General features: G+C 42.2%; 2 protein-coding genes across 2 annotated transcripts in view; both read left to right on the top strand.

Moving 5' to 3' along the window:
• LOC126346910 (uncharacterized) overlaps positions 1 to 24,257 on the top strand; it is a 34,987-nt gene extending 10,730 nt beyond the window's left edge. The window contains exon 2 of the mRNA XM_050002227.1: positions 17,340 to 24,257. Within this exon, the coding sequence (XP_049858184.1) occupies positions 17,340 to 17,887 (548 nt within the window). The 3' untranslated portion in view covers positions 17,888 to 24,257. The remainder of the gene's footprint in view (positions 1 to 17,339) is intronic.
• Positions 1 to 27,638, top strand: part of LOC126346894 (uncharacterized) — a 482,372-nt gene that overhangs the window by 412,960 nt on the left and 41,774 nt on the right. The window lies entirely within an intron of this gene.

A 27,638-nucleotide genomic window follows, 5' to 3' on the forward strand; every position in this document is an offset into this window, starting at 1 on the left:
AAACGCTAAGTATATCTATTTAAAAAAGCTGATAAAAATGCTCTTAACGCCTTTTCAAGAGACAGTCTTCACTCCTTCCGATCTGATCGTGTATGTGTACAAAAGCTGTGGAATGTCTTCAAGGAGATAGTATCGATGGCAATTGAGAGATATATACCACATAATAAATGATGTTACTGATCCCCCATGGTATACAAAACTGGTCACATCGTTGTTGCAGAAGCAACGAAAAAAGCATGCCAAATTTAAAAGAACGCAAAATCCCCAAGATTGGCGCGTACTTCTAGGCGAGATGCTTTTAATAATTCACACAACGAAACTTTGTCTCGGAATATGACAGAAAACCCAAAGAGATTCTGGTCATATATAAAGCACGCCAGTGGCAAGACGCAGTCAATATCTTCACTGCGCGATAACAACGGTGAAGTTCCTGATGACAGTACCATTAAAGCAGAGTTATTAAACACGGTTTTCCGAAACTCCTTCACCAAATAAGACGAAGGAAATATTCTTGAATTCTATGACGACGGGTCCTGCAAGGAATGTTAAGAAGGGTAGGAAGATAAATTTGCTCAGCAAGGGTGACAGGATACAAATATCAGAATATCTCAGCAGTCACCATCAAATATTCAGTGATGAGGACGAAGATGTGGAGAACAATTAGGCACCGTCATGATGCCATAGACAAGTATGTTCCGAGTAAGGATCCACCATGGTTTAATAGTCGTGTTAGAAGAGCACTACGTAAACAAAAAGCACTTCATCTCAGATTCAACAGAAGTAAAAACCCAGCTCACAAACAAAAGCAGAACGAAGCGATAATGAGCGTAAGGAGAGCAATGAGAGAAGCGTTCAATGATTTTGAAACTAAGACATTGTCAACCGATCTGAGTAAAAACCCTGATATTTTGGTCGTATGTAAAAATCAGTAAGTGGGTCAAAAACATCTATTCATTCTCTCAGCGACAACACCGGCACCGAAACGGAAAATAACAGAGACTAAGCCGAAATACTGAATTCGGTCTTCCGAAGTTGTTTCATCACGGAAGATCGTAACACTGTCCATACTTCAAATCGTCGAGCGAATGTCGAAATGGCAGATATTGAGATAACCGATCGTGGAATTGAAAAGCGGCTACAGTCGCTTAGTAGTGGAAAGGCGTCAAGACCAGTTTATATACCTATGAGATTCTATAAAGATTATGCGAAAGAACTTGCTCCCCTTCTAGCAGTAATTTATCGTAGGTCGCTTAAGCAACGAATGGTACATGACGAATGCAAAAAGCGCAGGTCATTCCCGTCTTTAAGAAAGGCCGTAAGACAGATCCACACAACTATACATAAATTTATATCGTTGACATCAATCTATTGTAGTATTATGGAACATGTTTTATGCTCAAGAATTACGATGCTTTTGGAAATGAACATCTCCTCTATAAAAATCAACATGGATTCTGCAAACAGAAATCCTGCGAACTCAGCTCATCCTGTTCCTCCATGAGATCCACAGCGCAGTGGACAACAGCACTGAGGTTGATGCCGTGTTCTTTGAATTCAGTAAGGCATTTGACACTGTGCCGCGTTGCCGTTTAATGAAAAAAATACGACCTAAACGAGTGTCGAAGCAGACTTGCGATTGTGTTCAAGACTTTCTTGCAGACAGAACAAAGTCGACAGGTGTAAAGGTGATATCCGGAGTACCACAGGGAAGTGTGATAGGATCGTTCCTTATAAGTGATCTAGTAGAAAGCGTACGATGCTCTTTAAGGCTATTTACAGATGAAGCCGTTGTCTGTATCAAAGCAGCAATGCCAGAAGATAGTAAGAATTTGCAGAACGACCTGCAGAGAATTCTTGAATGGTGAAGGTTCTGGCAGTTGACCCTGAACGCAAATAAATGTAACATATTCCGCATACATAGGAAAAGAAATCCACTACTGTACTGCTACACTATTGATGAAAAACAGCTGGAGACCGCGTCTGCCGTAAAATATCTAGGCGTAACTATCCAGATCGACCTTAAGTGACATGACCATATAAAACAGACAGTGGGAAAAGCAGACACCAGACTAAGATTCCTCGCGAAGAATCTTAAGGAAATGTAACTCATCCACGAAAGAAGTGGCTTATAAGTCGCTTGTTCACCTGATTCTTGAATATTGTTCATATATCTGGGATCCATATCAGGTAGGACTGGTAGAGGACATACAGAAGATCCAGCGAACAGCGGGATCGTTTAGCTGGCGAGAGTGCATTACGAAGATAAACAAACTCCACTGGCAGACGTTACAAGGGAGGTGCTGCGCATCACGGAGCGATTTACTATTGAAATTTCGAGACAGCGCTTTTCAGGTGTCGGACAACATATTACTTCCTCCAACATACATCTCGCGTATTGACCACGAGGAGAAAATTCGAGAAATTAGGCCAATACAGAGGCATACCGACATTATTCCCATGAAATATTCGCGAGTGGAACAGGGTTGGAGGGAATCAGATAGTGGTACCGAATGTACCCAACGTCACACACCATTAGGTGGCTTGCGGAGTATGATGTAGAGGTAGAATTACAGCCTTCGTGTGGATCAACAGCTGTCAGCATGCAAGCGCGAACCAGGCGCCTGCTGCGGAGGCCCATATGCAGCAACTTCCGCTGACAGGTTGTGGATGAGTCACTGTTGGTAGTTCCTTAGTTCATTTGGGCTGTCAGTTGCTCAACAGTTGCAGTCTATTCGCCCAAACACATCTCGGCATCGGTCGTTCATCTCTGTCATCTATGGCGTGTTGTGCACTGCAGCTGCTTGGGCCATGTTTTGGATAGCGCCATTTTGCCATTCACGGTTTACTTCAACCTCGGCGGCACGTGAACAGTTTACACACTTACCTGCTTCGGAAAGGCTACCAAGGTGGCCCGAAAGCCAATGATCATGACCTTTAGGACGTCCGCGTCCCCAGCATTTTAATATCTTTATGAATATCTATGGAGATGCGACAAAGGTTAGCATCCTAATCTCCATTCTGCAAATGTTGGTAAAGTACATGGCTGGGAACCTATTTAATTGTGCCATACATTAATCTGTCATCTCATTAATTTCGCTAATAGAATATGTGCAGTACGACAAATTACAGGATTTTGTGTCAGCTTTTTTTTAAAACTAAACGTCTACTTGCGAAGCGATGCTTACACACAACCGATGTTCCCAGTTAGTTTAACCGTATACAGATCTCATACCCTCGAACACAGTTCTATTATGTGCGCCAATAGTGTTTCGTATTCAAAATTTCTTTAAGATAAACTGTTGGCTTCAAATCGTTCTGAGCACCATGGGACTTAACTGCTGAAGTCATCAGCCCCCTAGAACTTAGAACTACGTAAACCTAACTAACCTAAGGACATCACACAGATCCATGCCCGAGGCAGGAATTGAACCTGCTACGTAGCGGTCGCGCGGTTCAAGACTGTAGCGCCTAGAACCGCTCGGCCAACGTGGCCGGCGATCAACTTTAGCTGCAAGTAAATGAATGAATGACCCACGTGCAGAGTGGTGACACCGTACTTTTAGCCGAGAATAGAGGTTTTTAAATCTATATCCGACTGTACATATTTAGGTTTAGTATGGTCTTCCTAGACAGCTTCGAAAGTTCGCAACCGAATTCCTACCCCATTCTTCCCCAGTCCGAGCTTGAGCACAATCTTTATCGACCTCACCAGTGACAATGGGACGTTACACACTACGTTTCCCTGCATTTTTTAGGGATTGAACCTCTGTTCATAGCATTTTCATGATCACATAGCTAAGAGCGATCCCAAAATGTAACATTAATTCAAAAGCTTGAGTAGGCCACCTATATAAATCGTTGTAATTGCGATATTCATAACATGAATGTAATTAGTGATACTTGAAAATAAGTTACTGCCTTCTTTCCATCCAACAACTTTTTGGTTTAATTCTCTACGCTGACGGTTTATTTTTTTGTTGTAACCACCGTGACATGCAACAAGTCCACTAAAGAGACAGCTTACACTACACTCGTTCGTCCTCTGTTAGAATATTGCTGCGCGGTGTGGGATCCTTACCAGGTGGGATTGACGGAGGACATCGAAAGGGTGCAAAAAAGGGCAGCTCGTTTTGTATTATCACGTTATAGGGGAGAGAGTGTGGCAGATATGATACACGAGTTGGGATGGAAGTCATTACAGCATAGACGTTTTTCGTCGCGGCGAGACCTTTTTACGAAATTTCAGTCACCAACTTTCTCTTCCGAATGCGAAAATATTTTGTTGAGCCCAACCTACATAGGTAGGAATGATCATCAAAATAAAATAAGAGAAATCAGAGCTCGAACAGAAAGGTTTAGGTGTTCGTTTTTCCCGCTCGCTGTTCGGGAGTGGAATAGTAGAGAGATAGTATGATTGTGGTTCGATGAACCCTCTGCCAAGCACTTAAATGTGAATTGCAGAGTAGTCATGTAGATGTAGATGTAGATGTCACTAGCGCTATAAACCTTCACTGGCCGTACTTTGATTGGCAAAAGGATGGGCCCAGTCTGGTGGCTAGGTATTAGCTGTTGCTATACGCACATAGGCCCCTAAACATCACCGTCCGACAGTGGGATCACTTACTACAAAGTATGGAAGGCAATACAGAGAAGTACTATATACAAATCGTGAAATTTGCGCCACCGCTTCTTGCACAGCCAGCTGAAGTATCGGTTAAGTGAGATGAGGCAGTTCTCATGTAAACACTATAACAGTTGTTCATTGGGAATTATGTTAAATATGGTAATGTTGTTAAATGGCACATTTACGACGAAGGCATAATACATGTCAGGAGATTCTTAAAGTATGACTTGTGCCAAAGCAAGTCGTCCGCATTATTACCTTAAGGCGACATTGTATGTCTTATGCCGCCAATGTTAAATTATCTAATTTTGTGACCCATTATCATGGAAACTTTTTTACACACAAATTATAATTTTCCATAATTATTGAAAGCACCTTTCTAGAGACGCCGAACTAGAATTATTACTAAAATTGTATTGTCAGGCATGTAATCTTTTTTTTTTCAAAACATTCAATTTTTTGACAGAATTTTGTAAATAAGTGATTATAACAACAAAACAACTCAGGATATTTTAACTATTCTAGTTCCATATGTGTTGAATCTCACACTTGGCATGTTGTGAAAATTTCATGTCTCCACCAACAGTACTTTTTTTTTAAAAACTGGTCATTTATTGCAAAAAACGTAGTTCAGAGATATTGAGGTTTAAAACTGTTTTATTACAAATTCTTATAGAGACTTACATTTCTGCGTCTTTTGTGCACTAGAATTGCCCTAGCTCTTAGTCTGTGTCTTCTTCAGTGTCACAACAGCCCAATGCTTGCCTCCTCCTTTTCTTTCTTGCTTGCTTCTTTTGTCATTTGCTAAGCAGCTAACTCTGCTTCACGTACACGAAGCGCATCTAGTTCCCTCAGTCCTTTAGCTGTGTTCTGTCCAAATCTTACCCCTAACTTCTCCAGAACCTTAAGTCTTTCATAGTTCCCACCATTAAAAGTTATTACAGCATCAGACACTGTTAACTTTAGAATCATAAGGCCAACAAATACATTTTCTTAGGCACACGGCAACACACATTACTGAAGGGCTCATTGACGTTCTGCGTCTTCCCATGCAAACACTTCTTCAGTAGCTCAGGATTTGCCAAATATTTGTAAATGGGTTTGATTGCCTCCATTACTGCCAAAGGAAGAGAATGCGTATGTGTAAATTAATGCAGGGTACCAGAAAATTCAGCTTGCCTACATTCACACCAAGTGTTTGCTGGAGGTGGCTTTTCATCGGTTGACATTAGATGAAAGGAAGTGCTCTACACACCTCTTTTCATCTTCTCTACATTGTCAAAGTTATCTCTAACGGCCTCCCACAATATCCCTTTAATTCATCAATTACTTTGCCCGTTAGTCTTCCAGGACATTTTATTGTCTTGCCATCAGACAGTTTTGTGTTACCCAACTTGGTTTTTAGGTTACGCAAACGTGTTGCTGTCCATTTGTTGACATATCCTACACACTCAAGCGCCGGCCGGTGTGGCCGTGCGGTTCTAGGCGCTTCAGTCTGGAACTGCGTGACGGCTACGGTCGCAGGTTCGAATCCTGCCTCGGACATGGATTTGCGTGGTGTCCTTAGGTTAGTTAGGTTTAAGTAGTTCTAAGTTCTAGGGGACTGATGGCCACAGATGTTAAGTCCCATAGTGCTCAGAGCCATTTGAACCACACTCAAGTTTTTGGATAGGAACATCCTGTGGCTTACTGTTCTGTACTGCAATGAAAGCCTTGCTGACTCCATCACCTAAGTAATTCACATATCTGACACCTCTCTCATTCTGCAATAAAAGTTAGCTTACTACAAAAATAGCCGATAATCACACTACCTTTAACGAAAACTATCAGAAACAAAGGACTGCTTTGTTTATTCGTAATGGCAACTTCTGAGACGTAGCAGTAGGCACAAAACAAAGCAATTCAGCTCCTTCTAGACTGTGCAGCCCCCAAGATATGACTGCTCAGCTGTGGCAGTGTATGCGTAGCCTCGAAATTTGGCACTCACACGTCAACATTCAAAATATTATTTGAAGGTCTCACCGTCGTCTGATTTTAATGTACTATACACCGAAATGTTCAGGAAAGTTCAAAGTGCCGGGTGATCAAAAAATCAGTATAAATTTGAAATCTTAATAAACCTCAGAATAATGTAGATAGAGGGGCAAAAATTGACACACATGCTTGGAATGACATGGGATTTTATTAGAACAAAAAAAAAAAAAAAAAAAAAAACACCATATTGCTCGACGCGTGAAAGACCTCTTGCGTGCGTCGTTTGGTGGTGATCGTGTTCTCAGCCGCCACTTTCGTGATGCTTGGCCTCCCAGGTCACCAGACCTCTGTCCGTGCGATTCTTAGCTTTGGGTTACCTGAAGTCGCAAGTGTATCGTGATCGACCGACATCTCTACGGATACTGGAAGACAACATCCGACGCCATTGCCTGACCATAACTCCGCACATGCTTCACAGTGCTATTTACAACATTATTCCTCGACTACAGTTATTGTTGAGGAATAATGGTAGACATATTGACCATTCCCTGTAAAGAACATCATCTTTGCTTTGCCTTACTTTGTTATGCTAATTATTGCTATTCTGATCAGATGAAGCGCCATTTTTTGGTTCTAATAAAACCCCATGTCATTCCAAGCATGTGTGTCAATTTTCAATCTCTATTTTCATTATTCCTTGATTTTATTCAATTTTCAAATTTATACTGACTTTTTGATCTTACGGTACATTATGGGGCAGAAAACAGAAAATGTCAAATTTCAACGAATTCCACGTACAATGTCTCCTCTATGTCGAAATTTCAACAGTGGAAATAATTTCTACAATAAATTGCAGCTGTTATGCATTTTAAAAAGTTTTGCACAATTGTGAACTCCGACAATGGGAGGTTCATTTAAGTACTTTTCCGTCCTCCCTGTCAAACTCCAAAGACGAAAAGTTCTTCCTCCGTAAACAGCTGATTTTGCTGTATCCGGGGTCGAGCCCGATGACGTCATAATGACTTACTGGCCTCGACCAAGAAATCGAATGCAGTTGTACAATATGAAGAATGAAGTACACGGAAAGCTGACCTGTTTCACATGTAAGGTAGAGGGGCGTATGTATCGACGTTGACCTGACAGTGTCCGCAGCAATCGTAATGCAGGAGAGGAGGATGGCATGGAGGACAGTGACGCGTATTGACTATTCGTCAGCTGCGGAGGTTGCGGCACAGTGGGCATCTTGCCAGCTGTGGTCAGTATCTGCAGGGCTGCCCGGCCCCGCCTCTCGGCTCTCGTTTGTGTTCTGTCTTCTGCCGACCAACGGGAGTTCTGGCCTACATCTACATCTACATGATTACTCTGCAATTCACATTTAAGTGCTTGGCAGAGGGTTCATCGATCCACAATCATACTATCTCTCTACCACTCCACTCCCGAACAGCGAGCGGGAAAAACGAACACCTAAACCTTTCTGTTCGAGCTCTGATTTCTCTTATCTTATTTTGATGATCATTCCTACCTATGTAGGTTGGGCTCAACAAAATATCTTCGCATTCGGAAGAGAAAGTTGGTGACTGAAATTTCGTAAATAGATCTCGCCGCGACGAAAAACGTCTTTGCTTTAATGACTTCCATCCCAATTCGCGTATCATATCTGCCACACTCTCTCCCCTATTACGTGAAATACAAAACGAACTGCCCTTTTTTTGCACCCTTTCGATGTCCTCCGTCAATCCCACCTGGTAAGGATCCCACACCGCGCAGCAATATTCTAACAGAGGACGAACGAGTGTAGTGTAAGCTGTCTCTTTAGTGGACTTGTTGCATCTTCTAAGTGTCCTGCCAATGAAACGCAACCTTTGGCTCGCCTTCCCGACAATATTATCTATGTGGTCCTTCCAACTCAAGTTGTTCGTAATTTTAACACCCAGGTACTTAGTTGAATTGACAGCCTTGAGAATTGTACTATTTATCGAGTAATCAAATTCCAACGGATTTCTTTTGGAACTCATGTGGATCACCACACACTTTTCGTTATTTAGCGTCAACTGCCACCTGCCACACCATACACGCAGAAGACGACGATCGCATGCTCGGCAGACTTCACAAGCCATGCTAGGGACCGTGGATGGCATCAAATGCAGCAATCTTTTCTAAATCGCTTTGCAACTGATACTGGTCTTCGTATGACCTTGCTAGACGGTAAATTACAGCATCATCTGCGAACAACCCAAGAGAACTGCTCAGATTGCTACCCAGGTCATTTATATAGATCAGGAACAGCAGAGGCCCCAGGACGCTTCCCTGGGGAACACCTGATATCACTTCAGTTTTACTCGATGATTTGCCGCCTATTACTACTTCCTGACAGGAAGTCACGAATCCAGTCGCAGAACGGAGACGATACCCCATAGGCCCGCAGATTGATTAGAATTCGCTTGTGAGGAACGGTGTCAAAAGCTTTCCGGAAATCTAGAAATACGGAATCAACTTGAGATCCGCTGTCGATAGCGGCCATTACTTCGTGCGTTGCACAAGAACGATGTTTTCTGAAACCATGCTGATTACGTATCAATAGATCGTTCCCTTCGAGGTGATTCATAATGTTTGAATACAGTATATGCTCCAAAACCCTACTGCAAACAGATGTCAATGATACAGGTCTGTAGTTTGATGGATTACTCCTACTACCCTTCTTAAACACTGGTGCGACCTGCGCAATTTTCCAATCTGCAGGTACAGATCTATCGGTGAGCGAGCGGTTCTATATGATTGCTAAGTAGGGAGCTGTTGTATCAGCGTCATCTGAAAGGAACCTAATCGGTATACAATCTGGTTCAGGTTTCTTCGTTTTCCGTATCCGGATGCACCAAATATATCTTCCCTTCCCAGTAATTAGCAACGTAGGTTGCTTTGTCATTGACTTTCAAAATAGCGTCTTTAGTGCATGTTATAGACATATCTGGGCAAATCAATAGGTGATCCAAGTCCTGTATTGCTCCGCATTGACACCTATCGCTATCACTGTAGCCCCATTTAAATAAATTTGATTTGCATCCAGTTACTCCAGTGCGCAGCCTTCTTAATGACCTCAAAGTTGTAAAAGGTGCATGATATCCTGCAGATCCTTCCTCAAGTAGTTCCATTGTGGAGTGTGGCACCATTTCTTCCCAAAGAGATATATGCCTTGCGATGGGCTTGGTGGCGAGCTCTTCAGTAGTTTCATTGAAACTCCTGCGGGATTTCAGCGGCACACGTTGTTTTCGGTGCATATGCATCGGGTGTATAGGATCATTCTTTTGTTTCGATCTCGGCGGCTACTTGTCTGTGGATAGTGGGTGGTGCTGTGCATATGATGGGATAAACTTTCTCTTTGGGAGTTGGTTCGAGGCATCCTGTGGCAATACGTACAGTTTCGTTTACGGCGTTGTCAACTTGCTTAGTGTGAGCAATCCTCTAAACTAGCGCCGCGTATTGCGCTGCTGAGATACTCAGCGCCAGACCCGTGGTGCGCAAAACGTGTGGTTGGGCTCCCCACGATGAACCTGTTAGCTTCCGCAGTATGTTGTTCCTGGCATAGACTTTCTTTTTAGTGTTGTGACAGTGCTGCTTAAAGGTCAGCGCTCTGTACAATGTTACTCCCAGATATTTTGGGCTGTTTGTATGATTCAGCTCTTCCCCTTGCCATATGACTCGGTGTTTCCGTTTGGCTTGTTTGTTCCTAAGAAGGAAGACGGATACTTAAGATTTACTAGGGTTTGGTTCAGTTGTAACAAGGCGACGCAACAGTTCACTACGGAGTCGAAGTACAAGGAAGGAAGGAAGGAAGAAAGGAAGGAAGGAGTTGGTAACATCAGTGACACTATAGATCGAGCACTGCACGCATTGTACGGTAGGAACCCGGCGTTTGACATGGCTGATCTAGGGTAATGAGGAGACTCGAAACTCTGTCCTCTAGTATGCAAGTCCAGTGTTATAGCCACTGTCACCTCCCAGTCATACCATGTTTTTCGTCTCAATTATAAGAATACATCAGTTTTTGCAACAGACAGAACGGGAAGAAAAAAGATTACAAGAGCTTAAGGAAAGTAAAACCATGTCTAAGGTAGAATGAGATTTTCACTCTGCAGTGGAGTGTGCGCCGATACGAAACTTCCTAGCAGATCAAAAGTCGACCGAGACTCGAACTCGGGACCTTTGCCTTTCCTGGGCAAGTGTTCTTCCATCTGAGCTACCCAAGCACGACTTACGCCCCGTCCTCATAGCTTTACTTCTGTCAGTACCTCGTCTCCTACCTTCCAAACTTTCCAGAAGCTCTCCTGCGAAACTCGCAGAACAAACACTCCTGAAAGAAAGGATATTGCGCAGACATGGCTTAGCCACAGCTTCGGGGATGTTTCCAGAATGAGATTTTCACTCTGCAGCGGAGTGTGCACTGATATGAAACTTCCTGCGTGATAGTTCTGCAAGTTCCGCAGGAGAGCTACTGAAAAATTTGGAAGGTAGGAGACGAGGTACTGGAAGAAGTAAAGCCGTGAGGACGGGGCGTGAGTCGTGCCTGGGTAGCTCAGATGGTAGAGCACTTGTCCGCGAAAGGCAAAGGTCCCGAGTTCGAGTCTCCGTCCGGCAAACAGTTTTAATCTGCCCAGAAGTTTCATGTGTAAGGTACGTTTTATGTGTAAATGATTACTTATATGTGGGCTGAAAAAGTGATGGAGCTACAAGAAGACGTAAGGTGAAACGATGGAGTTCCTTTTGGAAGTTAAGTCTGAGCGACGGAACTGTCCTTCCGCTTTCGTTTGAACTTACGAATGACAAAACCTGCGTCTAAAGCACTACATTATACTATGTTGTCGCCTCTATATGTAGCATTTATAGTCCGATAAACGATGTACTTCGTCAGCGTTACCACAATTCTGATAAAAATTTGCTTATACTAAATTTCTATTAATGACTAGGAAAACAGGCACTGATGTACAAACAAAACGATGAAAATGATTCAAACGGGATGTTAGTCAAAACTTAGAAAGGAACGACGGAGGCTGTAAATAAATTCTATCGATGTGTAGGCACAGAAACAAATGCAAATGAAACGCGGTTGTCAGGAAAGTGAAAAAATGAAACTGTTGGAAACTTGATACCACACAAACAGTCAAAAGTTTGATAATTGGGACGAAGTCAATAATGAACTAAATGTTACATAATGTCTTACAGCCGTGATACCATATGTGGTAACACACGCAAACTAACATGTTTGATAACAGCGGGAGAAGTTGAGCTGGTGAAGGATTTCAGACTAAGGGTGGAACCCTGAGGTTACATTTTGTTGGACCTCTGGTGAACCACGTACACTCCAACGAAGTGCCTTCTGTAGAATAAAAATAACTAATGATCCATATCAAGGCACTAAAGCAAATGATCACCATAAATGAAATGAACCCTCGTGACACAGTGAAACTGAACACTTTACGCTTTTTCGTTTTACCCACCCTCGAAGTTACTGTTCAGCGGTTTCTGTCACGGCGAACGGAGGAATGCTGTACATACCGTGAATGTAGCTACCCAGCCACAAGAATTTCCACGGAGTAGCCTTCGAAGTTTTCCACTGTAAACGACGAGACATCTACGTGCCTCTTTAGTCTCTTATCTTCAAATCAATTACAGAGAACGCTTGTGTTATCTCCCTGCGTTAGGCTGACATCACTGTTGTCCAAACACATGTGCACAAAGATCTAAATTTTAGCTCGTCATTCTTTATTCCTACGGTGAATCCACTACACCTGGGTTTTTCTCAAGTGTCCTTATAATTGAGATTTTCATATGACAATCTGATATCTTTCGCTGTGATTTGTGTTACCTTTAATGATGTACGTCGTTTGTCGGATCGTGTATGCTACGCACAGAGGCAACAGTACAATGGAATGTAGCTCACGTTACACGTTAGCCGCACACTTTGTTATGTGTTAGCTCAAAGCAAAATGAAAGGACAGTGCGGTCACTGAAATGTAATACCTTTCGAAATTTACTCAGTTGTCTCAGCTTATGTCTTCCAGTACGCCCACCACTTTTCCACCAACGTATAAATAATCCTACAAATATTTAAAATGCTAACTATACAAAGAGGTGCGAAGCATTTTGTCCTCCCTTACGTTTTTGAACCTCATATCCGACGAAAAGGTTGGCAGCTTGTTGGTGGCGATTCCACATTACTTCGTTGCTTGTAGCAATATATTCTTCTTTTTATATACGGTTTGTGTAATGAATTGCTCTTGCGCCACAGGAAATGCCATTGAAAGTTTGATAGCAGATAACAGACGTGTCACGGGCTTCGTATCCTCATTCAATGTGCGTATTACTATCTGGAGTGCCCTATGCTCACGTGTGACAGCATCCACAGGTTTGAAATTTTGCTGATGGCACCGACATACCGAGAAAAGTGCACATTACATTCAGAAGCGCTGGAGATAATGCAGGAATCCGGCACTGACTACTTCGGCAAGCCATTGTTGGTAGTCGTTGTCCACCGATTCCTCCAATCTGTCGTGAATAGCCAGGTGTGTACTCTAACACATAGGTGACTGGGAGGGAATGCTGTAGTGTTCATCTTTTTATGAATGGAATGAAAGGAAGGGAGCGAGTGAATAGTTAGTACGAGTACATAGTCGCATTGTCCTGAATAGCACAAACGAGTCACCGAATTTAACGACTCAACCAGTCGGCGAGCCGTCCTAAACAGCACGACACGCTCAGATCTCCTATGGAGAGATTACTGATTTAACCCAGAAGACTGATCGGGAAATTTACGTCGGCACTACTTCCAACAGCGTAAGCTGGTCACATAATAGTGATGAACATACGTGTAATACACTAGCTGAAGTTGAAAAGACCACCTCGATTTGTTCATGAAGGTGGACCTATTGTACCCTCTGTCGATCAGAAATATGTTCCACTTCTGCTTTTAGTAACCAAATTATTCTTGTGAATCCTTCTTAAACCTCCTTGGATGAGCGACGTCGGAGACACTTTCGTCAGCTATTTTCGTCATAGAGTATACTCCGCAACAGAATCTGAGCATCTTTAATATAACGTAGGCTTTCACAGCCGGTATCTATTTTTGTTAAAACTTCAGGTTCGAGAGATCGTGGTCGATGTATCAAACTACTCACTCACGTTCCCATCTGACGGATAAATCTTCAGTAAATTGACAACTGCATCGGTATCTCAAGGGGACCTCTAACTTGTAGAGCTGTACAGCATACGGAACTTTGGTCCATAAGACGTACAAGAAAGCAACACAAACAGATCTCGATACCTCCACAGGAGTCTTAACAATCCAAGGCAAAAAAGAAGTATTATTACAACCTTGGTGACAGAGATGCTAAAATATGCCCGGCACTTTAATTACAAGAGGAATCAATTATTTACGGTCGATTTTTAAGAAATGGTCACTTCATTAAGTAGGAAGAGCGAGCACAACGTTTGTGATACACCATTGATGAGGAACAACGACCGCCAACAGGGAATGTTTCCTTCCCTTATATTATCGATGTTCCTGATGGAACCGAAAAAGTTTTGTCCAGACGTGAGATTCCAACAATTTTTGAACCAAGCAGTAAAATAAAAGAATACCCGAATGTGTAAAACATGTACATCATCCAATAGCGACAGGTAGCCTATATACAATTCCATTCAGTTTTAGAGACATATACATTGGAACCACGAAATAAATAATTAACACCAGCGTTGCAGAACGTAAAAGAACCCTCGCTTCCCTCAAACTTATAAACCGACCGTAGAGGAACATGATTTATCAAAGGGGAGGCAATGAAATGAAATTTAGCAAAACCAGCGCTTTAGCCAACAGAACACTTGATAATAAGTGTTGGACAGAATGACAAAAGATATTTGGAAACACCATAATAATTTCAACAGAAAACGGAGGCAGTTAAATATAATAAAATATGGATGACGATTTCGCTCCATCGACAGTAACGGACGATTACTTTTAATCGAGACAGACATAATCACGCATTCGACATCCCATAACGAATGGTGGTGTCCTCTATACAGTTTTATAAATTTGAAGTCATACTTGAGTTTTAGATGGAAATGCCGATTTATCTCCTAAGATGTTTCCCGCAAATGGGAACCAAACGTCAGAGACAGCTAGAAGACTAGCGAATTGCAGAAAGACTTGCAGAGGGTCGATTATTGTGCAGCGACTGGCAGGTGACACAGAAAGAAGATAAATTTAACATACAGCGCAGAAACGGGGGAGAGGTCAATTACTATTCGATTACGCTGTTGATTAAAAAGCACTGGAAACAGCAATACCTGTAAAATAACTAAGGGCAACGGTCCGAATCGCTTTAAGGTGTGATGGCCACATAAGACGAATTGTAACCAGATCAGGCTGATATTTGATGGAAGCAGCTTGCGGAAGTGTAATTCATTACGAAAGTGTTGCCTTACAGAACACTTATTCAGCCTATTGCTCAGTGTTGTTCATCAGAATGGGACGCTTCCCAGTTAGGACTCATTGTAGAGATAGAGGAGATCCAGCTAAGAGTGGAATGTTCCGTCTCGTGAATGTTTAGCAAGCGCGTTAGGTCATTACAGACATGCTCAACAAACTCCACTGGCAGTCCCGAGACTTGGTGTATCACGAAGAAGGTTATATTGAAATTCCGGGAGTGTGCTTCAGAAGAAGAGTGGGGCAACATATTACTATCTCCCACATATGTGTCGCGAAATGAGACATTAGAGAAATTCGCGAATGGAACAGAGAGATGGCAAAATTAGTGCTAGTGGAGCTACCGTACGTCACACACCGCAAAGTGGATTTCGGAGTTTTTATGTAGATGTAGATCAATAGTTGTGTACAGGACGGTCACAAAACAGCCTCAAAAAGTTGTAAGGGTTCTGCGTAGAAGTAATTATTAAGAAAACAGTTCTATACTTTGCGCCGTTTCCGAGTTATTTAGCATTGAAGGTAGCCAATCAGGTCAACTCGCGAGCTCACACACACAAACACACACACACACACACACACACACACACACATACATTAAGCCCCTTGCAAGTGCTAAAAGGTGGTAATGCACAGATATCCGTTGGCCCGTGAATTAAAAGTTGTTTTCAGTCCGGAGCCGCGCTGCTGCTACGGTCGCGGGTTGGAATCCTGCCTCGGGCATGGTTCAAATGGCTCTGAGCACTATGGGACTTAATATCTGAGGTCATCAATCCCCTAGAACTTAGAACTACTTAAACCTAATGAACCTAAGGACATCACACACGTCCATGCCCGAGGCAGGATTCGAACCTGCGACCGTAGCGGTCGCTCGGCTCCAGACTGTAGCGCCTAGAACCGCTTGGCCACACTGGCCGGCCCTCCGGCATGGATGTGTGTGATGTCCTTAGGTTCATTAGGTTTAAGTAGTTCTACGTCTAGGAGCCTGATGACCTCATATGTTGAGTCCCATAGTGCTCAGAGCCATTTGAACCATTTTTTGAACCACTTCTGGAAATACTCGTTACCAGTCGAAATCTCCCTTTTCCGGTAGTAATAAATTTAATCTAGATGAGCAATCCAAATGAAGACGTCGTTTGGTGATGCCTCCTCTTGCGACGACCTGATTGGCTAGCTTAAATGATGATAAATTCTGAAACGGCGGTACGATCGAAGATTCTTTTTAAACAATTAGTTCTCAGCACAACCTCCCCTGAAAGAATCTTAAAAGTTAGGGCCAGTGCCGGACGCTCAGCCCTTAACTTTAACTGAAACTAGTGTCTATTTTACATTTCATGCGGATTGTCAGTTCAGAAGGGTAGGACGTTAAACGGGCCGACTTGGAGCAGGAGAGGCACCACAGGAAATTTTAATTTCCACTGTCTATACTTTTACAAGTAAATTCATAAAACTTTGTCAGCATGACCAGGAAGGATTCAGGATTCACATTCGTAGCAGCGGAAGTTCAAAAACACAACAAAATATTTTTTTTACATGTGAAATTTCATCATTTTTTCACTTACTAACGGCTGCATTTGTTGCTATAGGTTCACTTTTCTTCATAAGTAAGAGAGACTGTTCGATGAATTTTGCACAGCATACAAACCATACTTACAGGTGTCTGAAACTCTAGAATCTATTTAATCTATGAAAGAATGAATGAGCTGTTACATTTTAAATTTTATGTTTGGAAAAAAATCAAATTTTGTAATTAATTATCTCAATTTTTACCACAGTTTTTAATCGTTTTGGAAAATTCTAGAGTTTCATACACCTGTAAGTATGGTTTGTATGCTGTGCAAAATTCATCAAAGAATGTACCTATAGCAACAAATGTATCCAACAGTAAGTGAAAAAAATGAAATTTCATATCTAAAAAACTTTATTTTGTTATGTTTTTTTCACTTCCACTGCGATGAGTGTGAATCCTGAATCCTTCCTGGTCAAGCTGACAAAGTTTTATGAATTTATTTGTATAAGTATAGACACTGGAAATTAAAATGTCCTGTGATGCCTCTTCTGCTCCAAGTCGGCCCGTTTGACGTCCTATCCCCCCTTAAATGGGTCGTCCTCTACACTGTGCGATATGTGGAAGGAACTGGGTTGCTCGTACGCGTCCCCGAACACTACAGGTGCAAGTACATGCAAGCACAGAGAGAAAGCAGCAGCAAGGCCGCTGGCGGGTGGGCAGGTTCCCAGACAAACAGTGACTGGCCGCTCGGTCCGCAGTGCCTTCCGCGGCGCTGACGGAGCGGCGGTCGCGAGCCGTGGCGCGCGGACCACGTGACCCGGCGTCGAACAGCGACGACGACGAGGGGGGCGACCGCGGCAGTGGCCAGCTGCCCGCCATGGACCCCAAGTGGAAGCTGGACCGGCGCGCCTCGGGGCACCTCTTCTGGCGGCGGGACTCGGCCGCCTTCCCGGACAACGCGTCGCGCGTCAAGTTCCGCTACGACGTGCAGGTGGTGGAGTACGAGGACGCCGCAGCCGCCGACGGCCAGGCGGCTCTCCTGCCGGCCGACGAAGCGGAGGAGGGCGACGTGACGGCCAGCGACTCGGAGGAGAGCTCCTCCTCGTCCTCCGGGGCCGAGGGCCCCACGCTGGACCGCAGCGAGCAGCGGGCGCTGCGGAGGCGGCGGCGCGCCAAAGCCGGCTCCCGGCGCCGCCTCAGCGACACCTCCACCGCCGCCGCCGCCTCCTCCTCCGTGCTCGTCTGCTTCCTCTGCGTCGCCGTCATCGTCATCACCATGTCCTACCAGTGGCTGCTCGTCGAGTGACACCTCTCATTCCCGGCGGTAATAGTGGACGTGCCGTGTCACTCTCAGTGACATTGTGACTCCTCTCTGACGACTCTGAAAGTAATGTTCCAGTAAACCAGAATCCAACTCTCTCTTCCTCCCTCTTCGTCTGTCTGTAACGAATCTCGCCTGCTGTCCCATGACAATTGTGCAGTGCTACTGTAGGTGCAATACACATTGAATGGGCGAGTTTAAATGAAAGTTAGCCGTAAACCTTAATTATCCTTCGGAAGAAACGTTTTTGATTCCCTTTTTCATTTTAAGACTGTGCACGAGATACTTACATTGTGACTTAAACAGGGCGGATTCTTGTGTCTTTTGGGACGCTGTGCCTTCATAGTCGGATATTCTGTCGGTAGAATTAAGTTTTAAAGTCTTCTTTTAAGTGATAGTGCGTGACATAGAGGAAGAAAAAGGCGTTTTACCTGTGATTAGGAAATCCTCTTCTAAATGTACAGTGTGAAATGGTATTCGAAGACAGCCGCGAGGTTGTGTGTGTGTGTGTGTGTGTGTGTGTGTGTGTGTGTGTGTGTGTGTGTGTGTGTATTGTCCTTAGCGTAAGTAAGATTAAGCTGTGTGTAAGTCTAGGGATCGATGACCTCAGCAGTTTGGTCCCATAGGAACTTAACCAAAATTTCCAAAATTTTCTATTCGAAAACAGTAAGGATTTCCATTTACGCAGTGCGTTTCAGTGAAAGAAAAATAAATTGATACCGAATTTGCCACTCCAGTTCCGAAACTTGTCTAGATAACAACTGAAGGATACTATTTTGTTTCTTGCTGTTGGGGGCTTCCGACAATCAAAAATAATGCAGACTTATTACTTATTTCGAGACCTGATGCTAAAAACCAGCCCTGTTCACTTCCTGTCTCTCTGACTATCGCTATCGAGAATTTATAATGAATTCCAGTTACATGATACATGAGAATTTGCGATTGGCATTTGTGACCAAGCGTCTTACGACCGTGGCAGATATACCAGTACTTGGTTTTACCGTACGACCTTCTAATTACAAATTATGGTGTGCAGGCACAAAAGTAGTTTAATTCTCTACGCTTCCTATGCTGCAGCAAAAAGATGTGGCAGTTTCAGAAACCTAGTTCGACTATCTAATAACTTTCTGACGAGTATGAAATCAACTAGCTCACTGGTTATAAAACTTAATGGTTGACAGGCATCTAAACATTTGGCTGTAGCATACTTTTTTCGTATGTCGCAAAGGAATGAATGTATTTCAAACATCAGAAAGCGGTAAACAAGCGAACATTAAACGAACACTGCGTATGTCAACCCTGTACCAAACACTCTCGTTTCCAGAAAATGCTAATTTCGACCTCATTCACAAATAATTTTCCTATTTCGAGCACCTAATTATTCAGCATTTGATTATTAATTTATGCTTCAACTTAATGTAAAGATCACTCAGCTGTAAATGCTTCGTTGTCCTCTTCTTGTAAGAAGTTCCATATGCAGTATTGTATAATGTGTGAGGTCATGTACTTTCATGTTCCATCGTTAACATGTGAAGGAAAGCGGGACGTATACTACGTATTTGGGGAGGCGGGGTTCTGTGTTGTATGTAACTGATACTACAGTTCTCCTGCAAATAATTTCCTGACCCTCCATTAAGAATTTCATGGGAGAACCTCAAATGTTTTCGACGGTTTGCAGATCGCTGGTAAAATGCGCATGAATAGGGTAGCAATGAAACGCCGAAGAGGCACGAAATGCTGATGAGTGTTTGTGTTCAACACGAACACCTTTATCGAAACCTCCAAAACAATGTTGTCTTTGGTTAGAATGGATGCAAATTCGTATTGGGTAACTCTCATCCTATTCGCGTGCGTATGTCTGCGATTTTACTTTGTTTGTGGACGAGCAAGTGAATAACTGTCAGCAAGCAGTCAAGGACTAGCAATTTTTGTCTCGTGTACTTCAGTGTGCCACGGGCATATAGTTTGTCACGATAGTCATTTCGTCAAATTATATGTAGCAGTCATTCAAGGAATAGTTTCGATTTATATTATGCCATCCAGAGTTGGGTTTCCCTTGGTTCCGCAAACTGATGAAATTTCTTTTATAAAGATACGGACTATATGCATCCGTCCTTCATGGTTCGCACGTAGTGACCACGTCTTTCACTGATGCTAACGCTGATCTTCCTTCCCTCTGTTTCGTATTTGCCAGCAATGGTGCTCAAATTCCAGTCTGATGAGCCTCGTTATGGTCACCCATGTTTTCAGCAAATCACCTCATACGAGAATGATGGATTTCCTCTCCTATCCATTCCCAGCAGTGCCATTGTTCCACGCTGTGTGAGTGATCTAAACGCCTAGTGTTAAGGTCCAAACATTTTTCATTACCTCTAGGTAAATGGGATATTCATGGTTTGAGATCTTATGATTGAACATTGCTGCTTCTGCCGTTTCCCTTCCTTTGCTGTCTACCAGGTTTTCAGTTTTAGGTACATATTGTTTTTTACATCGCTTTCATACCAGCAGTTACTATGGCTCTTCAATACATTTGCGAGACCGTCTTGCTTAATCAGGCTGCCGCGCAGGTTACATAAAAGCGACAGCTGCATTGTTCCGTAACAGCCTGGTGAAGACCGATTGTTCTCACCGAGCTCTCTCCCACGGCCATTACCATAGGTCGGTCTCGGCAGTGTACAGCCATCAAGATAATGGCGGCCATATACTGATAACGCTCGCCACTTAATCATTGGCTGTCAAGTGCCCGATAAAAAAAGTTCCGAGAAGTTTGAATATACTTCCTGCACCTTGTCCGATAGTTTCCGTTTAATTTGTTAGCATTTTAGCCGTTATGGTGTGTAGCTCCATCTCTTGCTTTTTCATTATTTTCTTTTCAACTCCCCCTACGCCCAACATTTTCGATAATCATGCATATTCTAATATTTGCTTACCATTGCGATTTTTCTCTCTCTGTTACCTCTTCCAGCGCCAGACTATTCCCGGATGCCGGGAATAGTTGACCTGTATTTTTCACTGACATTTTTCATCACCAGTTCTCTTTAGTGCTTGTGCATGCCATATACCTTCTGGCTACTTGGGTTTCGACATAATTGCGTATAACACGTTTCGTATGGTTCTAGTCACTTTTATGTATAGTCTTCTCGCGTAGCACATTTCATTTCACTTCAGTTCAATTCTTTGCTTCAGACTTAAAATCTTGGGAACATCTTCCTGAATTCTCCTTGTATGTTTGATATCAGTTCAACCTGTGACAATCTGTTTCTGATAAATTCCTATCCTCAGCCATTCTGCGTAGTTTTGCTTCGAAAATAGGCTAACTCTACAACTTCTTCTATATTGTCCCCTAGAGTTTTGATGTTATTCATATCTATTTTCGATTTTGGTATTCTCTATCATCTTCTTCATTTTTCACTTAGCCTTAGCCCACCTAATCGGCACAAGACCGGGTATCATTATCTTCATCTGGAGTCTGTCGAATTCCGTCTAAGGAGAATTGGTTTGGAGATTACCTTAAAGCGAGCTTTGATATTATCATTGAGGGAGACTCTTCATAACCAGATCAATACAAGCATCCCTAATGAAGTTCTTAATCTATTACTTTATATATTACATCTCATCCATGTATACTTAGGTGTTGGTACTAAACTTTCATGCTACATAGAACTTCAGAGATGGTATGCTGTTTATTTCACCGACGCAGTTACCTGTGGAGTAACATCGAGATCTACAGATCTGTCTCGTTATGTTAGTGACCACAACTGTTTCACTTCCCTAGGTCTTAGTGATAAAGCTCCCTCAAATGTGACTTCTTCGCTGGGCAGGCGGTGTCTAATGAAATCGACGGCACTGTGGGTAAGTTTGGTTTGAATAATACTGGTTGGCATTCCGACACTTTACAGGCCATTCCACTGTAGAAAAATCTTATCTCGAGCCAAACCGGTAGCCTCTTCACCTAGAAAGCTTTCTGTCTTCAGTAGTATATAGTCAGCCACCCAAAAAATGAGCCACAGACATGTTCGAAATTCTTTTGTCGATTTAGCAGACGTTGCTAATCCAGTCATGAATACTACGAAAACTTTCCAGATTTTGATGAGACAACTACACCTGTAATATTTTGATGTGTGATCGTTTCACAAAGCTTACAGTTCAATGAAACTCTACAAAAGCAAATTGAAACGCTCTACGAACAGTGATAACGCTTCTACTACTACCGTGATAATTGCTTTTTTCGTGTTCTATGTTGTGAAGCATCCCTGTAAAGTTGATTTTTATTTTGTTAATGGATCATCACTTCCCGATATAAAAATGTCATGTTTAGGTTTTAAAAGAAACCACACTACATATATACCACTAATAATTTGTTACTACGTACTATTTTTCGAATTTTTTGGCCGACATCACCAGATAACAAATCTTTACTTACAGTTTGACGCTATGGCAAAAATATGGCGCAGTTATTGTGATATCGGGATGACTAGTTCCGCGTGGCTGTCGTCATATTTTTTGGTAGGTAGTAACAAAATATTGACAACTAATCTAATGTAACCAACTACGGATTACTGTAAGTTAACGGATGTGTATTAATTTGGTTGCTGTTTAATTGTCTTTTTGATATAGACTTCAACCTTCGCATTAATTGTTCTAGAGAAACTGCCATGTTGCGTAAAACAGCACTCACTACTCGCGTTCAAATATCTCGCTTCCTTGTTCAAAATTAAGAAATTCGTCTTACTGAATTTATCTTTTATCCTAAATGTACAAGCTAAACATGTTGCATCCCATTCCTACTAGGTATCCTCTCACGTCTGCAACGAAAATACCTGTTTGATAATCTACTCATGTTTGCAAGTACCTAGTACGTCAGTTCACTGCAATTTCTTTATCATTTCGTGTTATGCTTTTTTTCTGTTGTAATACAATCTGAAATTTTCTGTGATGGTAATAACGAGAAGCACCAACAGCATTTTGAATGTAGTACAAGCGTTCTACAAGAAGATACATGACCCATTTTAATAAACGGAGTTCTGTGGACTTAACTCTTAATATCGAGCTGGAGTGTCCCGATACTGATCATATGGATAAAAAATAATAGTCTTAAACGTGACCGTAGAAGTCTTGTCAGGAGATAGAGCTTCTGTGTGGAAATTTTATGCACTGCAAATGCTGATCACATTTCTTTCCAAGCATTTGAAAGAAAAAAAAGCGCATCGAAAATGATTGATCGACTATGTCCGCAGCAACGAAAATATATATTACGCAACCATGAGTCATGATTGCTAATAACATAATCATTTCCGTACTATTGATAATCTGTAACATTTTAGCACTACGTAAATTGCGCTTTCTTTCCTATACTGAATTCTAAATGGCGTACAGCATTTTGTTCATACTGGCTTGGAGACAGATGTAAAGTAACTCGACGGTAGCTAGACTGAGATGACTGCAGTGCATAGTAGCCTCCGAATACACTAGAAATAAACGCAGCAAATAGCCTGCGTTGATAAACCGAAAATTAAAGTGTGCTTAACAGCACGTTATGTAAATGCCTTAGTATTTCCTGCAATTGTGTGTTGCTGGTACTGTGTCGTATCCTAAAGCTTGAATATTGGTGTCGTTTTGGGTAAGTAATAAAACTATGCCGATTTGTCGCGTAAAGCCCTCGCTGGTGATAAGACTTAAGTTACCGATCAATTAACTGTGAAGACAATGGACGCAGTGTCTTGGAAATGTACAAGTTCGCAGGTGTCACAGGATTCCTCGATGAACTGACTGTTCATAATAATGTATCGTCGTAGATTCTATCGCTGATAGCTGGTTTCCAAGTACAGTGAGCGTTGTTTTGTCAGAGTTACAAAACAATAGTTCCTATGATACAGGGTTGACAAACAGCAGCTGTTAAACGGTAACGTAATAGCAGCTACAGCACGAAATGTTTTCGTCTTGATGTCTTCTCCGCCTACTTTGTTAAGTCATGTACGTAGTCTTGGAATATTAAGCAAGTCTCCTACGCTTATGACTCTTTGTTGAAATAGGTTGTATTCTGAAATAACTTCTTTCACGTTTATTTTTCTTCATTAGCGTCCGTGAGGTATAAACATTTAATCACTCTCACAATAAGCGTCACTGATCAGGGTGACTTGTAAAATCATGCTAGTAAGGCGCAATTCCTTTAAGACATGATGTAATTAAAATACAATCTCTCATGTCTGTGCGTCGTCCTTTTTCATTTCATCCTTTTAGTTGAATTGTGTAAATATCATTCGTTTGGATGAAAGTTGTAATTAATCGTATTTAACCGTAATATTACGGCCTGTATTGTTTAATGTGAAGTCTAATAAAGATAATTTGTAATATATTACATATTTTTGCTATGATGATGTCAGTACTCCAGATTCCTTGCTCCAAACATAACTCGCACAATAAAATAAATAAGGTGAGGCCTTCACATCTTTGCAGTAAGTGTTCAAATTTATTAATACTTGATTTAGAAGCTGAATCACAATTTATTGAGCGCTTGGGTTTTTACGAAATGTTGGCGTGGTAAAGCCCCGATGACCAAGGAAGCAGCAATGAACTTAGGCTTCTAACGCTGTGTGTAAGTAAACTTTGAATTTATCCCCGAAATAGACATTAAATACCATTGTAACTCACTGCCTTTACACACTTCGTCAATAAAATTAAATGCTGGATCTATTATGATCGTGAAAGAATGTTACATAATCATGGAAATAGCGCTTCGTAAAGGTGCAGGTAAGTTGATTCACGATGTATTCATGTCTGATAGATATTTTCATTGAGTATCCGAACGATAAGCAAAATGCTGAAATATATTTCAGAGCGTTTAAATCGTCATTTTCTCTTACAGACTTACGTGGTGAGAAGTATTGCTTCCTTCTCCTTAAAGCTATCTACAGTAATACAAATTTTGTAGTAGAACGCTTGCCTTAATAGATTTACATTACGCTTAATTTTTTGTCATTGGATTTTCTTGCGGTAATTATATTTCACACAAATAACTGCAGTCAGATGCTCGTCTATTGGAATCTCTCTCTCTCTCTCTCTCTCTCTCTCTCTCTCTCTCTCTCTCTCTCTCTCTCTCTCTATCTATCTATCTATCTATCTGGTTTGCCTGTTGTCCTTAACTTCCATTCCTTATACAATAGAGCAGTGTTAATTAAAGTTCAGTGTGGTTTATTGATTAAGTCCCATAGTGCTCAGAGCCATTATGTGGTTTATTGACAGTGTGCATTTGATAAAATAATCTCAGTGTTTTGTGTGTTCTATTCCGAGAATAAGTATTATATTTTTTCTGATAAACAGTGATTAATCCGGTTCCAGACTTCACAAATGGTGTTCAAAATGACTCCTTGCCTCACTGAGGAACGAAAATGGGGTATTGGTACTGCGCTAGGTTACTATATCCTGACAGTGATAAGAGACCTCAACTCCGCCATCTGTGTCGCGCACAGGAAAGCACGTAGACGCTGACACATCTCGTGATCTCTGGACTAGAGTGTAGGGTTTCTTGCCGATCTGTCCACAGGCACGTTTATATTCGTAGCGCGTGCGCGCCGCATTTCGTCATGGGTGTCGCTGCACGCGTTGCCACAGGCGAGTGACTCTGTGTCAAGGCGAAAGGCACGGGCGATGCGGGAGTCGAATATCAACCGTGTGGCGGCAGGCAGTGCCCTCGCTTTCTGTGTCACTGCCTCCACGTGACCTGCGCGTATTTCATGCTTTGACAGACGGTGCAGTTATCCGGCGAGCTGTGGAGGTAAATGGTAAGTTGTTTGACGTTTAGGGCTAAATGATGGGCAGTAATTCAGTACCTGACAAAGATCGTCATCTGCGTAGTGAATTACAGTGTCCTCGAATACCAGGCTCCACATAAACAGCACAGTGGAATAGAACAAGGGAGAGGGGCTGGGACTATCAGTTTTCACGCTATCGATTTAACACAAGATCTTAAAAAATGAATTCAGATCCAGAGTATCTGAAGAGAGAATTCGTATGTTTGGTATTTTCTGTGTTCTGTCGGGACAAGAAAATTTGTGCTAGCAAGTGACTCGAACTTGCGTTTTCTTAACCATTAGGCTGCCAGAGCGGACTTCAACGCCTGTAGCCACTGGCTTGGAGGCGTTCCCGGTGAGCACAAGTTTAAGGACACTGATTTGAGGAATTCTGTCTCGGGATGATAGGTATGCAACTGTTCATTACTGAGGAAACTGGAGTTTGGTTGTCTCTTTCAGGTGCAACAGTAGACAAATAAACTAATTTATCAATGAGAATACTTGTTGCCTACAGTTTGACTTTCCGTACAGAAGCTGTTCGGATATTTTGGCACCGTGTTGTATGACTGGTCACAGTTAATAGCACGGTGTGCGGTTTAAGAATGAGCGTGTGAGCCCGAAATCGGTAACAAATGCATCAAAAATTTTATATTCATGCAATTGAGACGGACAAAATAAAAAAAAATATAAAATTTCCTAAGGTTAAGGGGATTGCTCGTAGTATGCACGAAATCAGCTACGAGTCCATGTCTGACACAAATCTTCTTACATATCGCCTAAATACAAGCCTATTTCAAGTCAATGATGGTTCTTGGGAAGTCTAAGTGCAATTATGTTTATATTCCATGGATCGGAAGAAAGCACACTGAGTTGGACTCCTCTCATTCATTCATATTCTGTTTCATAGGCTGAAAAAGTCAGACCTACGGTTATAGTATTGTACAATTAGAAAAACTTTTTGACAATGTTGATGAGTATACATGCTCGGAAATCCTGATCAGCTGCAACTTGTACATAAGACAGACTGCCGTTGCAAGAGTCCAACGGAACTATTAGTAGAGAAGCGAGGGGGACAGAGCTGTAGCCTCTCCACTCTTGTTCAGTCGGTACATTGAGCAAACAGCAAAGGAAACCACAGAGAATTGTATTTCAGGGCCGCATGGGATTAGCCGAGCGGTCTTAGGCGCTGCAGTCATGGACTGTGCGGCTGATCCCGGTGGAGGTTCGAGTCCTCCCTCGGGCATTATCCTTAGGATAATTTTGGTTAAGTAGTGTGTAAGCTTAGGGACTGATGGCGTTAGCAGTTAAGTCCCATAAGATTTCACACATTTTTTGAATTTGAGGGAGAAGAAATAAAAACTTTGAGGTTCGCCGGTGACATTGCTTTTGTCACAAACGGCGAAAGACTTGCAAGAGCAGTTGCATGGAATGGATAGTGTCCTGAAAACAGATCTACAAAACTAAATAAGGAGTATGAAACGTAGTCGAATTATATCAGGCGACGGGCAAATTAGGTTAGTAAATGAACCACTAAAAGTTTTAGAAAACCTTTACTATTTGTGGGACGGAAAGCCGAAAGGGACCGTGTGTTGAAAATGTTGGATTTTGAGTTGTTGTAATTTTTAAGTTTAGCGTTAAATTCTGAACAAATTGAAAAAATTCTGCCTCTACATTTTAGTGAGTTATGGCAGGTTGAATATTTGCGATGGAAAAAGAGGTGTTTCGAGAAATGCGTTTTAAAGTTTCACTTTACTGCCATGATTTAGTTGAACATATTTAAGCAACAGATTCTGCATTTATATTACCCTTCAAACGTCGTTTGTCAAATTTTGCGCCGGCTTCTTGACCGATCGGTTCTAGGCGCTTCAGTTCAGAACCACACGGCTGCTACGGTCGCAGGTTCGAATCCTGCCTCGGGCATGGATGTGTATGATGTCCTTAGCTTA

This window comes from Schistocerca gregaria, chromosome 1 (genome assembly GCF_023897955.1).
Source record: "Schistocerca gregaria isolate iqSchGreg1 chromosome 1, iqSchGreg1.2, whole genome shotgun sequence".
In the NCBI taxonomy this organism is placed as follows: domain Eukaryota; kingdom Metazoa; phylum Arthropoda; class Insecta; order Orthoptera; family Acrididae; genus Schistocerca; species Schistocerca gregaria.